The sequence below is a fragment of the Uloborus diversus genome, chromosome 1 (assembly GCF_026930045.1).
Source record: "Uloborus diversus isolate 005 chromosome 1, Udiv.v.3.1, whole genome shotgun sequence".
NCBI classification, from domain to species: domain Eukaryota; kingdom Metazoa; phylum Arthropoda; class Arachnida; order Araneae; family Uloboridae; genus Uloborus; species Uloborus diversus.
Window position 1 is genome coordinate 139,700,578 of NC_072731.1, and position 16,700 is coordinate 139,717,277.

At 34.9% G+C, this 16,700-nt stretch overlaps 1 protein-coding gene across 1 annotated transcript in view; it reads right to left on the minus strand.

Moving 5' to 3' along the window:
- LOC129221577 (WSCD family member CG9164-like) overlaps positions 1-16,700 on the minus strand; it is a 98,182-nt gene that overhangs the window by 39,104 nt on the left and 42,378 nt on the right. The window contains exon 2 of the mRNA XM_054856085.1: positions 14,869-15,114. Within this exon, the coding sequence (XP_054712060.1) occupies positions 14,869-15,114 (246 nt within the window). The remainder of the gene's footprint in view (positions 1-14,868; positions 15,115-16,700) is intronic.

Below are 16,700 nucleotides of genomic sequence, written 5' to 3' on the forward strand. Positions count from 1 at the left end.
TGAACTTTTTTGGTATTTTAATAAGGACTGTTTACGTTGTTAAGAAACAGTTGATTTCCTTCACGTGGGGATTTTAAACGTTTGATGTTCTCACTCTAAAGGGACATTATTAGAATCTGGATTTGTAGTGACTGTTGACCCTATTTTGGGACGATTTCTCCGGTAAGAAGCTATACAATAATTTAGATAGCAGGTGTAGCGCTAGGCACCATTTGACGGGGATGGGGGTTATAAGGGAAATGGTTGACTTTATTTAAGCATTGTTGACCTCACTCGAATTGGAATTTTTGAGAATTACACAATTTTACTTCTTTACAACTCTTGAACGTTTTCCTGATTTATGTTGTGTGATTTTTTGGGTGTCTTCCCAGTTTCGCCGACATTTCATTTACCCCCCTCTTTGATTTTCAGTTTTCATCATATCTTTTGATATATTAAAGGGGGGAGGCCGTTTTAAATGTCGGCGAAACTGGGGAGAAACCATTATTTGGTAACTATATGACCTCTCCCTGTGTTGGCCATTAACTTGAATCGATTGAAAAAAAACTACATCAACGTGAGCGAAGCCGCGGGTAAAAGCTAGTGTTGAATATATGTCACTTGACACAATTTTTGTTCTCAAGGTAGACCGAGCAAAGCCGGGAAGCGCAGCTCTTAATACTATATAAAGATTTGAAAGCTGTTGTGAATGTGATTTTATACCTTTTTGTTTGTTTGGCGAAACATTTATTATTGCCAAAGAAAAAACATCCGCTTCACTCTCCAAAGGGCTGGGTTCCGGTAGGTCGCTTGGCACGTTAGGCGCTGAGCAGTTCAGTCTAGGATTATTGTTTTAAGGCAACCGTTAATGTACTTCATTGCTTTTGCGATTTGTTTTGAAAGAAAAGAAACTTTTGATTTGTTTTTATCCGAGTGAAATGTACGACATTTTCTTCTTTTTTTCTGACGATGATTTTTGAATGTTCCACGGGATGTTTTTTTTTCTTTTTCGTTAGACGGATGTACTATGATAGCGTAGTTGCTGGGTAAGTTTGGCGATAAACAATAGAGCTGCGGAATTATTTTTACATTTGAAAGATATTATTTGATGTCTTTTTTTGTTTATTTGGCGAAATACTTTAAATTGCGGTAAAAACCGCTTCACTCGCTAAATAGAGTTTTAAAGCAACTGTAAATCTAATTTAATGATTTGACGAAAAGTTTTAAATTCCAAAGAAACTGAAATAGTTTTTTTTTTTTTTAAAGGTGTTTACGCGTTTTATACAAAGAAAAACGATCATTTCACATCAGAGGGGAGGGGGCGTCAATTTTTTTTATTCAACGGCCTTCCATTAAATTTTTAGCACGAGCATCGCTGTGCGGGTACTGCTAGTAAATAAATAAACAAATCAGCAGAATTAAACGTGCAACTTAATTTGCGCTCTATGTAAATAAGGAATTTATGAAATTTGTGAAGAACATGTCTTTTGTGGTAAGTAAGCAAAAAAATATTTGTTTTGTTAAAAATTACTCCTTTTTGTGTAAAAATTGAGAGTATAGTGAAATCCCACTGCAACGAACTTCAAAGGACCGCAAATTTTGTTCGTTGTAACCGGAATTTCGTTGTAATGGAATTCAAATAATGTAATGGCAGTTATATTGGGACTGAAAATGTAGTTCGTTGAAAGGGAAATTTCGTTGTATTGGTATTCCTTGTAACAGAATTTCACTGTAAATGCGTATTTTGAACTCAGACGCTTCTATTATTTTCCTATATAAGCATTTCACTCTGAACTTATAGCATCATTACAAGAAAATTCTTCAGCAATCAAACGATTAATGTACGTAATATATCATTATCAAACAGCTAGGCTCGTATTCCTTTTCAAGAAGACTTAAACCTACAGATCTTTCTTATTTTACTGTAAGAAGAAAGTTCATTTACTTAATCTGAGACAGTTCCCTGAAAGGTATTTTTAAAATCATTCTTTATTTGACTTCTGATTTAGTGTTAATAGAGATAAAGTGGGCCCTTGTGTCAGAAAAATTTCAGCCAAACTTAAGCCTCTTTGTTCCAAATATCCCATTCTCTTTTTTTTTTTTTTTTTTGGATTGAAGCTCAACGCAGAACAATCATTGTGTTTATTTTTTGGTGAATTTGTATTGCATTCATTTTTTAGCTATCATTTTAGTTCGTAACATTATTTGTATTTCCACATTTCGCAATTATGTTTTCGTTCCTGTTATAAACTATGGAGCAGCTTCAAACTAAAAAAAAAATCTCCCAAATTTTATTGTCTATGCGTATGTGTGTGCACGCGCGATCTTTTTTTTTTTTTTTTAATTTTTTTTTGAGCAATCACGATTGCTTATTGCTTTCATTTGACTGTTTTTGACGTTCCTTTGATTTTTCCCACCGCCACCCTCCGCACCATCACCGTGGACCGGCTGGCTCCTCACGATGCTGCTCCTATAGCGAAAGCCGTCTTCAGGTTGCATCCATGTCTTACACACACGCGCATACATACACGCACCTACACACATATACATATATACACCTACACACACATACATACACCTACACACATACACAAACACATACACGCACAAACACACACACAACTACACACTCACATACACACAACTACCCACACACTCATGCCTGCACACAGACATAAACACATATGCCTACACACACATACCCCCCCCCACACACCTACACACAAGTTTTTTTTAAGTTCCAATTTAAATGAGGACAATAGTACAAAAACTTCTAATTTCGGAAAGAGAAACATTCCCTCAAGTCTCTATTAGAATGGTGATCTATAGATGAAGATCTCCTTCATGATTAATTCCAAAAATCTTCATCAGTACAGGTCCGATGGCAATAAAATCAAATTAAAAAATAAAAAAAGAAAGAAAGAACAATACTCTCTATTGTCGCTATTAAAGTAGGGATATTAATTCCACAAAATCCTAATTAGCACCATTAATCCTTAAAAACCCACACACACACACACAAAAAAAAAAAAAAGAAAAAAAATATTAAAAGTTTCATTAAAATTTTAAAAAAATTCGCCAATGCGCTAACGTAGTCGCCTGGTGAGTCTGGAGATATAAAATGGATTTGGTGGATTAATTTGCATTTTAATAGCAGTTTTAATGTTATTTGAACATGTTGTTTCATTAATTTGGTGGGTTAATTTTAACTGCAATACCCTATACATAGTATTTAATGATATTTTTACCAAAATTAGTTTGGCGAAGTTTTTACATTTTTAGGCAATTTTGTAATGACTGTAGCTCGAAGATTTTTGAACACTCGTCCCGACCGAGTTATCATAACTCTACCTATCGAATAAGTTTTTAAAATGTCATTTTTTTTCAATTAAATTCATTTTCTTCAAGGAATGCAATCTAGTTAATTATCTATTTTTGCAATTAAAAGCAACGTAAAAATGTAAAATAATCCAAATCCATCATTTATCGGACAAAGGGCCCCAGTGCCATACATTCGCCAGAGACTTGCCAAGTTTATAAAACTGCGTAAAATGTTTGCTTAATCTCATTCATAAGATATGAATTTTAATTCCGAACAGAAGATGCTACAAAGAAAATGTTTTGCATGTATTTGGCCTTTTCTGGTAAAAAATAAATATTTTTTCGACGATAACTGGGGGTAGGGGGACAGACTCTATTTAATAACTTTATTTAGTTTCCAGATTGTTGCACATAGCAAAAATACCCGGCGTTGCCTGGGTGTGTAATAATTATTAAAAACAATATATAGTTACTTCTATATATATTCGTTTTCTTCTGTAACTGAAATAACTCAAAACACACCGCTTTGACGTGATTAAAAATCGAGCTTTTTCCTTACCCATAATAGTAAAATGGCAATAATTACGAAGGACAACAAAACAGCACTCTTTTAGAAACGAAAAAACGACATTAAATAATATACAAATTTGAGGAATTTCCAAAGTATGAATTTAAACTTCACTTGTTTAAAACGATTTACTTTTTTTTTTTTAACATATTCTAAAATCGTCTCTATTATAAAAGTACAAACCTTTAAAAGATGTAGCCACCCGTAATCCCTTACTGAGATATAAAATAGTATGAAATTTGCTTTATTCATTTTGGGATACCTTGGATAAGTCTCCCCCTCCCTACTTTGTAAAACTGTGTGTTACTAATTTTATCGAAGAGATAGTGTCGCCAAATACTGAAATACTTCTGGTGACCATGAAATGATGCTATCCGAAATGTTTCCAAAATAAGTAGTAAATTTTGGCAATTGTGTTTGAAATTGTACGCAAACTTGTACTGTTTATGTATTTGTTCAATTTAGTTGGCGGATCATTTTACATGTTAACAAATGATATAAAGAAAGAAATATTAAAGAAATGGCGATATTTTGGTTACATGGGGGGGAAAACCGAGAAACAGTATTCGCGTAGTTTTTAGCTTCAAAAACAGCCAAAAAATTGCCACATGCCTTAGCTATTGAAATGATACCGCACAAAAAGTTTGGAGAGATTCCTGCTGGTCGATCAAGCACCCAGTCAACACAAATAAATTAAAAAGAAAAAACATTAATTGCCTCAAAGTTGCGTAAAACTGGAAAATAATCAGCCAAATTCATGTATTATTTGCCTATCTTGTGCAAAAAAATCTTACTTTAAAATTTAACTTGAGAAAAAGCCTTGAACAGTCAAACAAAAAGCAAAAATAGTCTACAATACAACAATTGTCGCTGTCGACAGGGAGTTGAGATGATACCCTAAATACTATATTGTATTGAGGAAAGCCTTCGAACATGGAACTAAAAAGCTCATAACTCGTTTTTTATTCTACTTAGAAATTTGAAAACATGTGCCATACTCAGCAGAAAAATCAGAGCTTTCAATGGGCATATAATGAAAATATGTGCAAGTATTTTTTCATCCCCATATTAGAGAAGTTATACGAAAATTGTGTTTTATTATCCCCCTAAGGAGGTTTTGCCCCCCATAACGGGACGAAAACTGCCCTATGTGTTATTCTGATGCACAAGCTATATTACTGTAAAGTTTCATCAAAATCCATTCAGTAGCTTTTGCGTGAAAGAGTAAATAAACATCCATACATCCATACAGACAAACTTCCGCATATATAATAGTAGTAAGATTTAAGAATTTTTAGAATAGAAAAGATCCGTTTAAGATTCATCAAAAAAGTAGCGGATACGGATACAGATCGTTATTTTCCCTCGGATATCCGCGGATACGGATATCCAGAACATCACTACTAAAATTTTTGGGAGGAGGAAAATTCTAATTTTACCGAATGATAAAACACGAGCTTACACGCATATCATACATATGTACATAACATTTAATGAGAAGGAACGTTAGGCATCATTAAATATTCTTTTTTCCATTTTTAAAATCGTTGGCGACCAAAAGCTTGGTGATATATTATCAAGTTCTGTCGCCAACTTGGCGACAAAATTTGGCGATTTTTTTTAATTTTAAAATCTCTTTCAATTTGGCCACTGTTGGTGATATTTAGAGAGTAAACTATTGAATCATACGCCTGTATGTACCTATGTATGTATGTATGTATGTATGTGCGTATGTAAGTCTCATAACTCAAGAACGATAAGTCCTAGAAAATTCAAATTTTGTACGTAGACTCCTAGTGGGGTCTAGTTGTGCACCTCCCTTTTTGGTTGCATTCGAATGTTTCAAAGGGGTTCTTTTACACCTTTTTGGGGGGAAATCAATGTTAATTTCAATGCAAACTCAAGTGGTGTTATAATTTATGCAAACACTTGGCAATACATCGCCAAGTTTTTGGTCGCCAAGTTTTTGTCACCAACTTGGCAACAAATCAGGCGATTTTTTTTTAAATCTGGATTCTATTTGGCCATTTTTGGTGATATTTTAAGAGTTAACTATTGAATCACATTAAAATTGCCAATAATTTGGAAATAACTTTAAATTGGTGCATAAGGAAGTCATGTGATGCATACATCAGCTCGTTTTTTTAGTGATCTTTGTTTTTGTTAGTTCATATTTTGGAAATCCTTCAAATTGTTATATGCTTCAATTCGTGCTTTCGTTTCTAAATGAATACTCGTTCGTTTTTTTATATTTATTGCTATTTTACTTTTATGGGTAAGAAAGACGCTTGATTTTTAATCACGTCAAAGTGGTGTGTTTTGAGTTCTTTCAGTAAAAACAGAAAACGAAAGAAAGTAGCGATTGTTTCTCACAATCATTACTGACCCAGGCAACGCCGGGTATTTTTGCTAGTTTATTGTATGATGAATAAAACTTTTCTGCAGCTAGGAAAGTAAAATAGATTTTGCAACTGTTTAAAATATTAATTAGTGATTGAGAGCAGTTTTTCATTCATTTTGTTTTCTTTGAAAATTCAGTGGAAAACAACTTTAAGAAAAATTCTGAAATTAAGAAATACAAAGTGGGGAAAATAAATAAATTATACTCATAGTCCTGTTAATTTTTAGTTAGAAACCTCTCTTAAGTAAAAACTCAGAACACATTTAGAAGATTGTTTTAATTACTAATAAGCAAATACTTTTGCATATACAAAAGCTAGGACCCTGTCCCAAAAAATATAGACACAAGCATAAAATACAATTCACAGTGAAAATACGAATGGAGGAGTTTATATCATACGTGTATAATGACAACCAGTACGTGAAACACAAGTTAGGGTGATTTATTTTTAAAAAACCATGTGTTGAATTTATTAAAATACTAGGAAATAAGGAGTCCCATAATTAAAAACATTTTTTAATTTATAGATTTTTTTTTTAAGGTTGAGAAACAGTTACAAATGGAAATATGAAATTGTGTTTCCATTACCTCTAGTTACTTCAAACATGTGCTTTTCCATCGTAAGTATCAAGTTATTCCTATGTCGAAAAATATTGGCTTCCAGTTTCATATAATTTTGGTGCCCAATGTTGCTCAAGGGCGTATTCAGAAATTTATCAAGGAGCGGGCGATTTTTTTTTTTATTTTTTCTTTTATCATTACCTCTCAAACATATCTGATCTATATCTACTCTAAAATTGCGTTTTTAAATTCAATTTCGTAATAATTCCGGGGAAATGTTTCGGATCCCCTCCTCCTAACATCATTGAATGTCATCTAAAATTGCGTCTTTTGGAACTTCAGATTTGCAAAATTACCAGAGGAAAGTCACTAAACACATTCCTTCCCCTAACACTGCCCCAGATATATACAATCCCCCGTCTTCCAAGCAGGGCCGGATTAGCCATAGAGCAGAAGTAGCGAATGCTACAGGCCCCGCGCTTCTGGGGGCCCCGCGCCATGAGAAAAAATTCCAGAAAAAAAAACTACTTTCCGTACTTTAACCCGTTTAAATTTATCTCTCTATATTTTTCTTTTTATTTAGATTTTTAGCTTTTCTAAATGCTCAGGTAAATTAAAAATCTTATTTTTTCGATAGATTGCTTTCCAGAAATTTCTCCCAATTGAAGTCTTAAAAACGCAATTTTATTTGATCTTTCTTAGTGGAAGGAGAAAAAGCTCTGTTGGATCAGAAAAGTTTCAAAACTGACCCCAATAATTACAATTTAGGCAAAGTTTGTAGAACGGAGAATTGGTTCTTTTCTGGATTTTTTTTTCTTTTTTCAAAATGAAGTCAATTTTAAGGCATCTTAGGAAATTTAAGGAAGAGTTAGGGTACCAATACTTTCAAGCTATCCAATAGGGTGGAACGAAAAAAAACAAAGTTTTTACTTTCGAATCGTAATAGTGCAGAAAAGTTGCGATTGGTGAAGACTTACAAAACAAAACAAAAATTTTTAAAATCGGATAATATCTTCCGATCCCGCAACAAGCCTAAAAATTTGAAAAAAATGGAAAATTTCATGTTTTTAGCGATTTTTTAAAAATTTTGCTCCAACGTTTCTTTTTAATACTCTAAGACGGAAAAGTTACGATTGGTGAAGCCTTCAGAAATTTTTTAAAAAAATGTTGAAATCGAATAATAACTTCTGATCCAGGAACAAGAATGAAAAGTAAAAAAAATGGAGAATTTCATCTTTTCTTAGTGATTAAAAATAAAATTGTTCTTGCTGTTTTTTCCCCCCGGTGTTACAGGGAAAAGCCTTTTAAAAAACCCTGTAATAAACATAAACATTAATTTATTTCTTGACTTTTAAGGTATCTTCTAAACATGCAAAACTACCATTCTTTACAATAATGAAATATTTTCAAATAATAGAAAGTTATAAAATATTTACCAAATTTACAATCCAGTATACAAGTCTTATTGTTTTAAGTGTTTCTTGTGGAATCTAATTTATAATCAGATTTTTTGGAAAATTCGGGCATAATTGATCTGGATTTCAATGTTGCTTTTATGTAGCCATCTCTTGATTTAAATCCACACACTTTGAGTGAAGCCTCCGTCACTAACTTCACACATCTTTTGACAGCTTGCGTATGGCAGGGGAATAGTTTTATATCCAGTCGGGTATAGTGCCTGTTACAATAAATTTTTCAATGTCTTTGTTATGACCGTTTCGAAGAAAAGGTGGAGAAGATAGCTTTGTCGTGTTCCAATTAATAATCTCTGTGTAATCTTCTGCTTCGAAATTTAGAGATGGAATGACAAAGTTTCTAATACTTTTGCCTTTAGAAAGAAACTCTCTGGCTTTTAACTCACTTTTAAACGCTAGTTCTCTTATGTGCCTCCTTTCATCAAACACCATTGCCATTAATTAGATTGTCAGGTAAGTATCGACAGGTTTGAACTGTTCTGTAAACATGAATGGCACCTTCTGTGAAATTTTTGCGGTTCTTTATTTCAAACCAGACCGACATGTAATATCGCAAAATAAAAGTCACTATGTGTTTTACAGGATCGATACACTTACGTAAAGTCTAAGAACTCTATTTGCACAAGTGAGCCATCTGGAATGTGAGAGTGGGTCGGGGTCACGATTTGACAAATCATTTGGTCCAAAGTTCCAATTTTTCCTATGCCATGTTTCCTCTGAAGATAGAGAAATCTTTGTTCAGAGATCAGTATCTTTTCAGATTTTTCACACGTACATTTCATGTAAATTGGACATTCACAAATGTCTAGGGTCTTTTTACAAGTGCAAATAACATTCTTTACGCACTTACAGGCAGAGACGTCAAAGAGTTTCCTTCTTCACCTTTAAATTTATCAATCCTTTCTTTAAACTTTAGTTTATCCTTGTCTCGGTTGTAAGATCTCATGAAATTGAGATATTTTTTGTAGAAGATATCAATGAGCTGAGCAAATCTTTTCAGAGAAACTGTAGGAATCGAGGCCTTATCAAAGATACATTTAACTTTTTGTCCTTAACAATGGAAAAACTCATTTTCGTGTTATTGACTTTTCTAGGTAACTCAAATCTCTCTTGAAAGCAACTTTGGAGTACATTTTCATAAGTAAGGAGCTTATTTGTTGGCAAATCTCTCGGGTGGCCAAATATAGGGCACTCAAGGGACTTTCTCGTAATTCTTTTCTGCAAAGATGGATTCATGTTTGAAACACGTTAAACAGAGCAAATAGACATCACACGCACATTAGAAACATTGGGAAATACTGATGCCAGCACGACTGCTTTATTCATTTAATACCTATAGACACAAACCAACGAAAAAGCTCATAAATTCAAGATCGTGAGGCGCTAATGGGGCGTATTAGATGCATACACTGTACTGAGCGGCATAAGCAAATATGAGTCACGCGGGATTTAAAGGGCCATGTGGACAATTTCAAGACAGGCTAGTACTAAAATATCACATTTATTTTATAAACAAACGTTCTTTCATTAATATTTCATACCGAACTTATGAGGATCGTTAAACTAAAAGAAAAAAAAAAAGCTGAAAAAGGGCTTAAAGTTTACATTTTTTTAAATATGTAGGTTCGTTGCGCGATCGGAAGATATTGTTTTATTTCAAAAAGATTTTTTTTTTTTTTTTTTTTTGCTTTGAAGTCTTCACTAAACGTAACTTCTCCGTTCTGTAGCCTGAAAAAGTACATTGAACCAAAAATGTTAAAAATTCGGAAAAAACCCCTGAAATTCTCCACTTCTTCGATTTTTTAGGCTTGTTTCTGGATCAGAAGATATTATTCGATTTCAATTTGTTTTTTTTATTTCTGAAGGCTTTACCAATCATAACATTTCCGTCTCAGAGCCTTAAAAAGAAACATTAAAACAAAATTTTTGAAAAATCACTGAGAAAACACGAAATTTTCCATTTTTTTCAAATATTCAGGCTCGTTGCGGGATCGGAAGATATTATCCGATTTTAAAAATTTTTGTTTTGTTTTGTAAGTCTTCACCTATCGCAACTTTTCCGCACTATTACGATTCGAAAGTAAAAACATTCTTTTTTTCGTTCCACCCTACTATCCAAGCCTAAACAAAGAGAAAGTTTTGATTGTTTCATAACAATAGAGGAAAGGGAAAGAGGTTCTTTCCTGAAATTGTGCTCAAAACTGAAGTCAATTTCAGGCTATCTTTGGGAGGAAAGGGTTTGAGGGATCGACCCATGGTATAGCTGAAAACAAAATTTCAAGCTATGTGGAAGGATTAGAGAAAGGGATGAGGGTCTGAATTCCCCCAGAAACAATTCTGACTTCAAGTTTCAAACCGTGGTTTTAGATTATCACTGGAGACGTTATCGGGGGCGGGGGGGGGGGGAATACGGATTTGCTTCGCAAAATGTTAGAAACTGAAATCTTCTAGATGCAGGCTATCTTTAGTTCTAACTTTAGGTAAAGAGTGGTGGTTTGTAGCCTTTTCCCTCGGATGTTGAAAAGCTAAGGAAGTAGGTGAGTATTCTCCTTTGGAATTTTTTTTGAAATTTTGAAATCGAGATGGTTTAAGGGCTTTCTTCGGAATTTTTTGGAATTTAGGCTCTAAATTTCAAATTTAAGCAATTTTCGTTGATATCAGGAGAAGGAGGATGTTGAAATTCTAAAAACACAAATCCTAAAACCACATTTTAAGGCTCTCTTTGGTGATGTTAGACAAGTGAGGGGAGAGGATTACCGTCCAGAAATTGTTTAAAAGTGGCTTTCTTCTTAAAAATTTCGAAATTGGAGTCCTGGAAAGGTAATTATTAGTCATCCTAAACGTTTTTTGGTTACTTAACTTCATGCCAATTTATCACCCTCAAAATTTTCCGCCCGTGACACGAGCCTGTAGATCCGGCACTGTAAACAACAATTAGCAAAATTAAGAGATCATGATAGAAGAAAAGAAAAAGATTCTGAGACTTCACACTTACGCTGAGAGAAATAAATGAATTGTTAAGAGAATATTATTTTTGATGAACTAAAATAATTATATGTAGAAGAATGACTTTAAATATCGTTTTTAATTTTTCTTCTGAGTGGGAGGGAACTAAAAAACTGCCACCCATGCCGCGAACCTAACCCCTTTCTTTTGCATCACCAAAGGTAGACGAAAACTTTTTTATTCGAACTTGAAATTCAGAAAAATTTAGGAAGAAAATCGTTTAACATAATCGAAAACCCGCTAAAACTGCTTTCTGGAACTTTCGAAAAATTTCCATGGGTGTAATCCCGAGCCCGATCCCGTCCTATAACGTCGTCTAAAAAGGTGGCCTACAAATGCGTATTTTGGACTATAATTTCAAAAATTTTAATGGGAGTGTACCTCTCCCCCTCCAACATTGTTAACAACGGTCTAATATGTACTTTTAAGACTTAAACTTCGAAATTTTTTCCGGGTTGCCTCGGAGAGTGCCTGAACCCCATCCCATAAAGAAAACGTAACCCTTGATGGCCTACTATTTATCACGTTTTCACAACTTCACTTTCGAGAAATTTCCAGGGGATGGCTTTCGCGAACCACGAAACCCCCAAAACTACAAAAGAACGTAAAAAAATACCATTTCAGAGTATATAATTTCGAGAATTTTTGCTTAAAATTGTGTTTTTAGATTAATAACAGACAATAAATTCAAAAATTTTGCAATGGGACCTCCTTGAACACCACTCTTTCCTCTCTCTACAACATCATTAAGGATAATCTACAGTTTTATTCAAGACTTCAATTTTACAAAAGTGCCTGGAAAGTCGCTGTGAACCCAAATTTCTTCCTTTGATCTTACCTAAGACAGGATGCAATCGCGTTCTTTGACTTCAGTTTCTCCAAATAATGGCCTCCGAATATTCTCTTCCTAATATGATCAGGGGTCGTTAGAATTGAGTTTTTAGAATTGAAGTATCGAAAATTTTCCGGAGGTAGGCCCACGGACCCCTCTCCCTTTCCCCCATCGTCCAAAAATTGTGTTTTCGGAATCAAAAGTTAAAAACGTGTAGTAACGGGAAGACGAGGGGCAATAGAAGGGGATCATAACCATCGCAATGCTATAAAACTATATCCACATTTATGTATTCATGCATGTCATAAGTACACCTCCCGTCACCATGAAGAAGTACTATATTGTTTACTATATCATTCGAAAACGAGGTCCCCTTGGAAACATTTGCTACGGGCCCCGCGCTGGCTTAATCCGCCCCTGCCTCCAAGACGGGATTGAATAATTTTGAAAAACGCCTGGCGGAAGGCCTCCAAACATCTCTAAAGATCGAGAAATAACCCTGTGCTGAGAAGTAACTGGAGAAAGCCAACGTAATTATAGCACAAATATGTATGTATGCTATAGTTATGTTAATTTTCTCCAGATATCACCAGATACCGTTTAAAATCGCCCTTTTGAAACTTTTCTTCCAAAAAGTTTCTGGGAGGGAGATTTGAACGAAATTCCTTTCCTTAAAGTCATATCAAAAACGGTCAACACTGTCGTTTTTGGACTTCAATTCGGAGAAATTACAGGTGCAGGGCTCCTCAAGGGAGGGGCGATCGCCCCTCCCTTGCATCCGTCCTTGATGTTGCCATATGTTTAGCATTGTATTTAAGTTTGGACTAACCGATAGCCGTTCCATGATATAGTAGTCCATCAGTAGGCGCTTTGTGTTGCTGAAATGCAGTTTGGTCCGCAAACCAAATCCTGCATTGGTACAAGATAATCCTCTAATACTTGCTAATAGTCGAGAAAGCTCGTGTTCTTGTTATAAATTGCCAAATAAATGGACTTTCTTATGCTAATTCATAAGAATACAACTTTGAATTGGAAGGAGGAAATTTACGGTTTCCATCAGTCTTGATTTTTGAGGCCACATTCCATATTTTTATATTTTTAATCAGTAAAGAAACGCTAACATCTAAAAATATAGCCTAATTTTGCAAAAAAAAAAAAAAATCAGCTTCAGTGGTGCCGCCTCCTGACACCCCTCACTTCTGAACCCCCCCCTCCATTTTTTGTGCAAAACTTGGCTACAGAAAAAACGTCAAAATTATGGGATACCATATTTTTTGTTTTCTAAATAAATTCAACACATGATGCAGGGGTGCCACCATCTAAGATCAAGGGTGCACCCTTTCTAAATATTGCAAAAGACCCCCCCCCCCCACACACACACACACAAAATGAAAAAAATATCCCTTAAAACAAATCTTCCTAAAAATTTCAATGGCGCAGTCTGCCCCCATGACCCCTTCTCCCCCCCTCCCTAGGTGGACACTCTTGCATGATGTTTTTTCTAATAAATTACCTTAACTTCACCAGAAAATTCCTTCTTAAAGACTCAAATTTCAGAAAATTTCTATAAGTAAATCTCACAAACCTTCTTCTCTTAACGTTCCCAAAAAAGACCTATAATGGTGTTTTCCTTAGTTCCACAATGAAAAATTTCCAGAGATTTCCAATTTCGATTTTCAAGCTTTTATTTGTGCAAATTTCTGGATGGAGCATCGATCTCTAAATATAGCTTAAAATTGACTATAGTTCAAACGACTCAGGAAGGAAGCCCAACCCCATTTCACCTAACGTTACCACCATCGTTTTCGGAAATTTCAAGAAACTGCCAGAGCACTAAAATAAAAAAAAAAAAGAAAGAAAGAAAAAAAAGCCTACAACCGCGTTTTTAAGGCTTCAATTTCACAAATTTCGGGGGGATGGCCCCGCATCTCTCTTTCTTTTAATATCACGTCTAAAACTACTTTTTTTGAACTACAATTTACAATTTTTTTCCTTGAAGAATCCCCGAACCGCCCTTTACCTGTCACAATCAGAAATAATTCAGAATCGCGTGCTTAGAGTTTAAAATTTCAAAAATTATCGGGGGATGACCCCGAGTATCTTAACATCACCATAGATCGTCTAAAACTGTGTTTTTCAAGTAACAATCTTGCAAAATTTGCGGAGGAGAGCCCCCGGACTCCCTCTCCTAAAAATAATCAAATATAACGTACAACTGTGTTTTGGGAAGTTTAATTTGGAAAAATTATCGGAAGAGACTATCCTGGACCTCCTCTCCCCTTCCTCCCCAACTTAAAATATAGTATAAAGCTATGTTTTTATATCTTCAATTTCGGAAAAATGCCAGGAGGTAGCCCTCCGACACTGCTGAATATTAATCTTACGATTAAATATATATTGCTAGTACTAAGGTTTAGTAGTATGACTATCCCTGCTAAATCTTCTCGCTTTCTGCATATTGGAACACGCGTTTAAAACAATTAAGGGGCCGCCAAATTCGTACACCTCCCAGTTTTTTGACCTAGCGACTGCCCTCCCCCCCTTATAATTTTACAAATGACCGCCCATGGATTGTTAGCCCTTCGTTGGCAAATGGTTGGTTGGGTGACGGTTGCCAAAGCGGACATTGCCTACCGTTGACCAACCATAAGCTCCACTGTTAACCAACCATTTCCTCAACGATTGTGCTAATTAGGTATCAGAAAATTCAATAGTATCTATTTACCGTTTCCTTTGTGAAACTTGTCTGGGGACGCGTGTCCCACGTGTCCGCCGGCTCTCCTGTTGAATTCAGCGACTAGGGCTCCGTAGGGCTCTCTGACGAGCAGGACGGCTTTATGGAACTTCTGTCTCGTAGCCTCTCCCCATTCGTGAGTCTTCACCAGCAGGACGGATCCATTGGCCACACTCTCAGCTGGAAAACCGTTCCTCTTCAAGGAATAGTCCCGATAGACGCTGCCCGTCAGATAACCTGGGGGAAGAAAGACAGCTCAATCGATTTGTTGTTGACACAGACAGAACATATTAGAAGACAGTGTGGGGAATATCAACTTGGAGAAATATGAGAAGACACAACTTCTCGCAGCAAAACATCTTCGCTTGGTGCCTCGAATGTGGTTGTTGAGGTGTACTGTGCCACCGATGGGCGAAGATTCGGTTTACGGGTGGGAAGCGGACGCGTCTATTAGTTTCCAGGAATGCCAGTTTGCTGAATTCGAAGCAGAGCTACTTCAAAATGAACGAAATACGCGCATCAATACCCTGCTTTACTCTTTCAAGTAGAATAATCTTAAATGATTTTTTCCCTTGCGAATCCCTTACAAAATCCTGAAGAGGTTGGCGAATCTCTAGTGTAATAAGTTACAAGTAAAAAATAAAATAAAATCGCACGCTCAATAAATTTTAGAGGATTTTTTTTTTAGCAAGATTGCTTGATAGTTCATAACAAGAATGAAAACATGCTCTCAAAATATAAAAGCACAAATATTTCTACAATCTAAAATAATAGCCAGAAAATTAATTCAAAAGAAATTTAACAAAGAAAAAAAACCATGTGATTATTCTTTGTTGAGATTCAGTCCACTTTGCAAAAAAAGAGCCCAAAGTTTGGCTTAAATATCTTCCAGTTTTACTCTCACATTAAGTTCAGCATTTAATTTGCTTCTGTATGCATCCTGCTTCACACGGAAATGGTATTCAAACAGGCAATAAAATTTAAAGTCTTATTTTCACACAAAAGAAAACAGGTCTAAACAACGAAAGTTCTAAAACAAATCTCTATGATTATTTCTTCTTATGATTTTTTCTTCGTATCGGTATGACGAATAAGAAGGCGGGCTATTACGACCTGCTAATCCTTGATAACTTAAAACCTTTCGTAGAAGGCTGGATGGAGTAAGAAACAAGTGAATTTAATGGGAAAGTTTAGTTGGAAATGCCTTGAACCGCATTTTTCTTCTTTTATGGTGTCGTTTTCTTGGAATAATTGAAAATTAGAGGAATACTAAAATTGTCCTTTCTGACCCAGAAAAATTATTTTGTCCTTTTGAGTGTTTTACGAAAATTGCTTAGTATGTTTTTTATTTTATTCTTTTTAGTGTAAACTTATTTCAGAAATAGATTAATGTTAATATAACAAAACTTCACCTTATTTTTTCATATAAATGCCCTATACTAAAAGAAAGAAAAAAAAAAACTGTACACGAGCTTTAAGCAATTGGCAGTAAAAATGTATCCTTGTTCTTCTCTTGGATTTATTTCTGTGCTAATTTAGTCAGAAAAATTAGCCATGTTATCCATTATTGGCATGGATGAGGATAAAAATAATACGAGAGCAATGATAGTAAATAAATTTCATTCTTGCTCCAGAGAAGCCTTCATTCAAAATTTTCATCGTGATTGCTATTCGCAACTCCAGAGCTCGAATACGCTATCTTGCGGTGATTTAGAAAACTGCCGAAAAAATTTAAAACATTCCATTCCACGTGTTTTCTTTGGGGTGAATTACAGGTTTCAGACAGTTTATGGTGTAATGTAATTTCAGAAGAATAGAAAGAA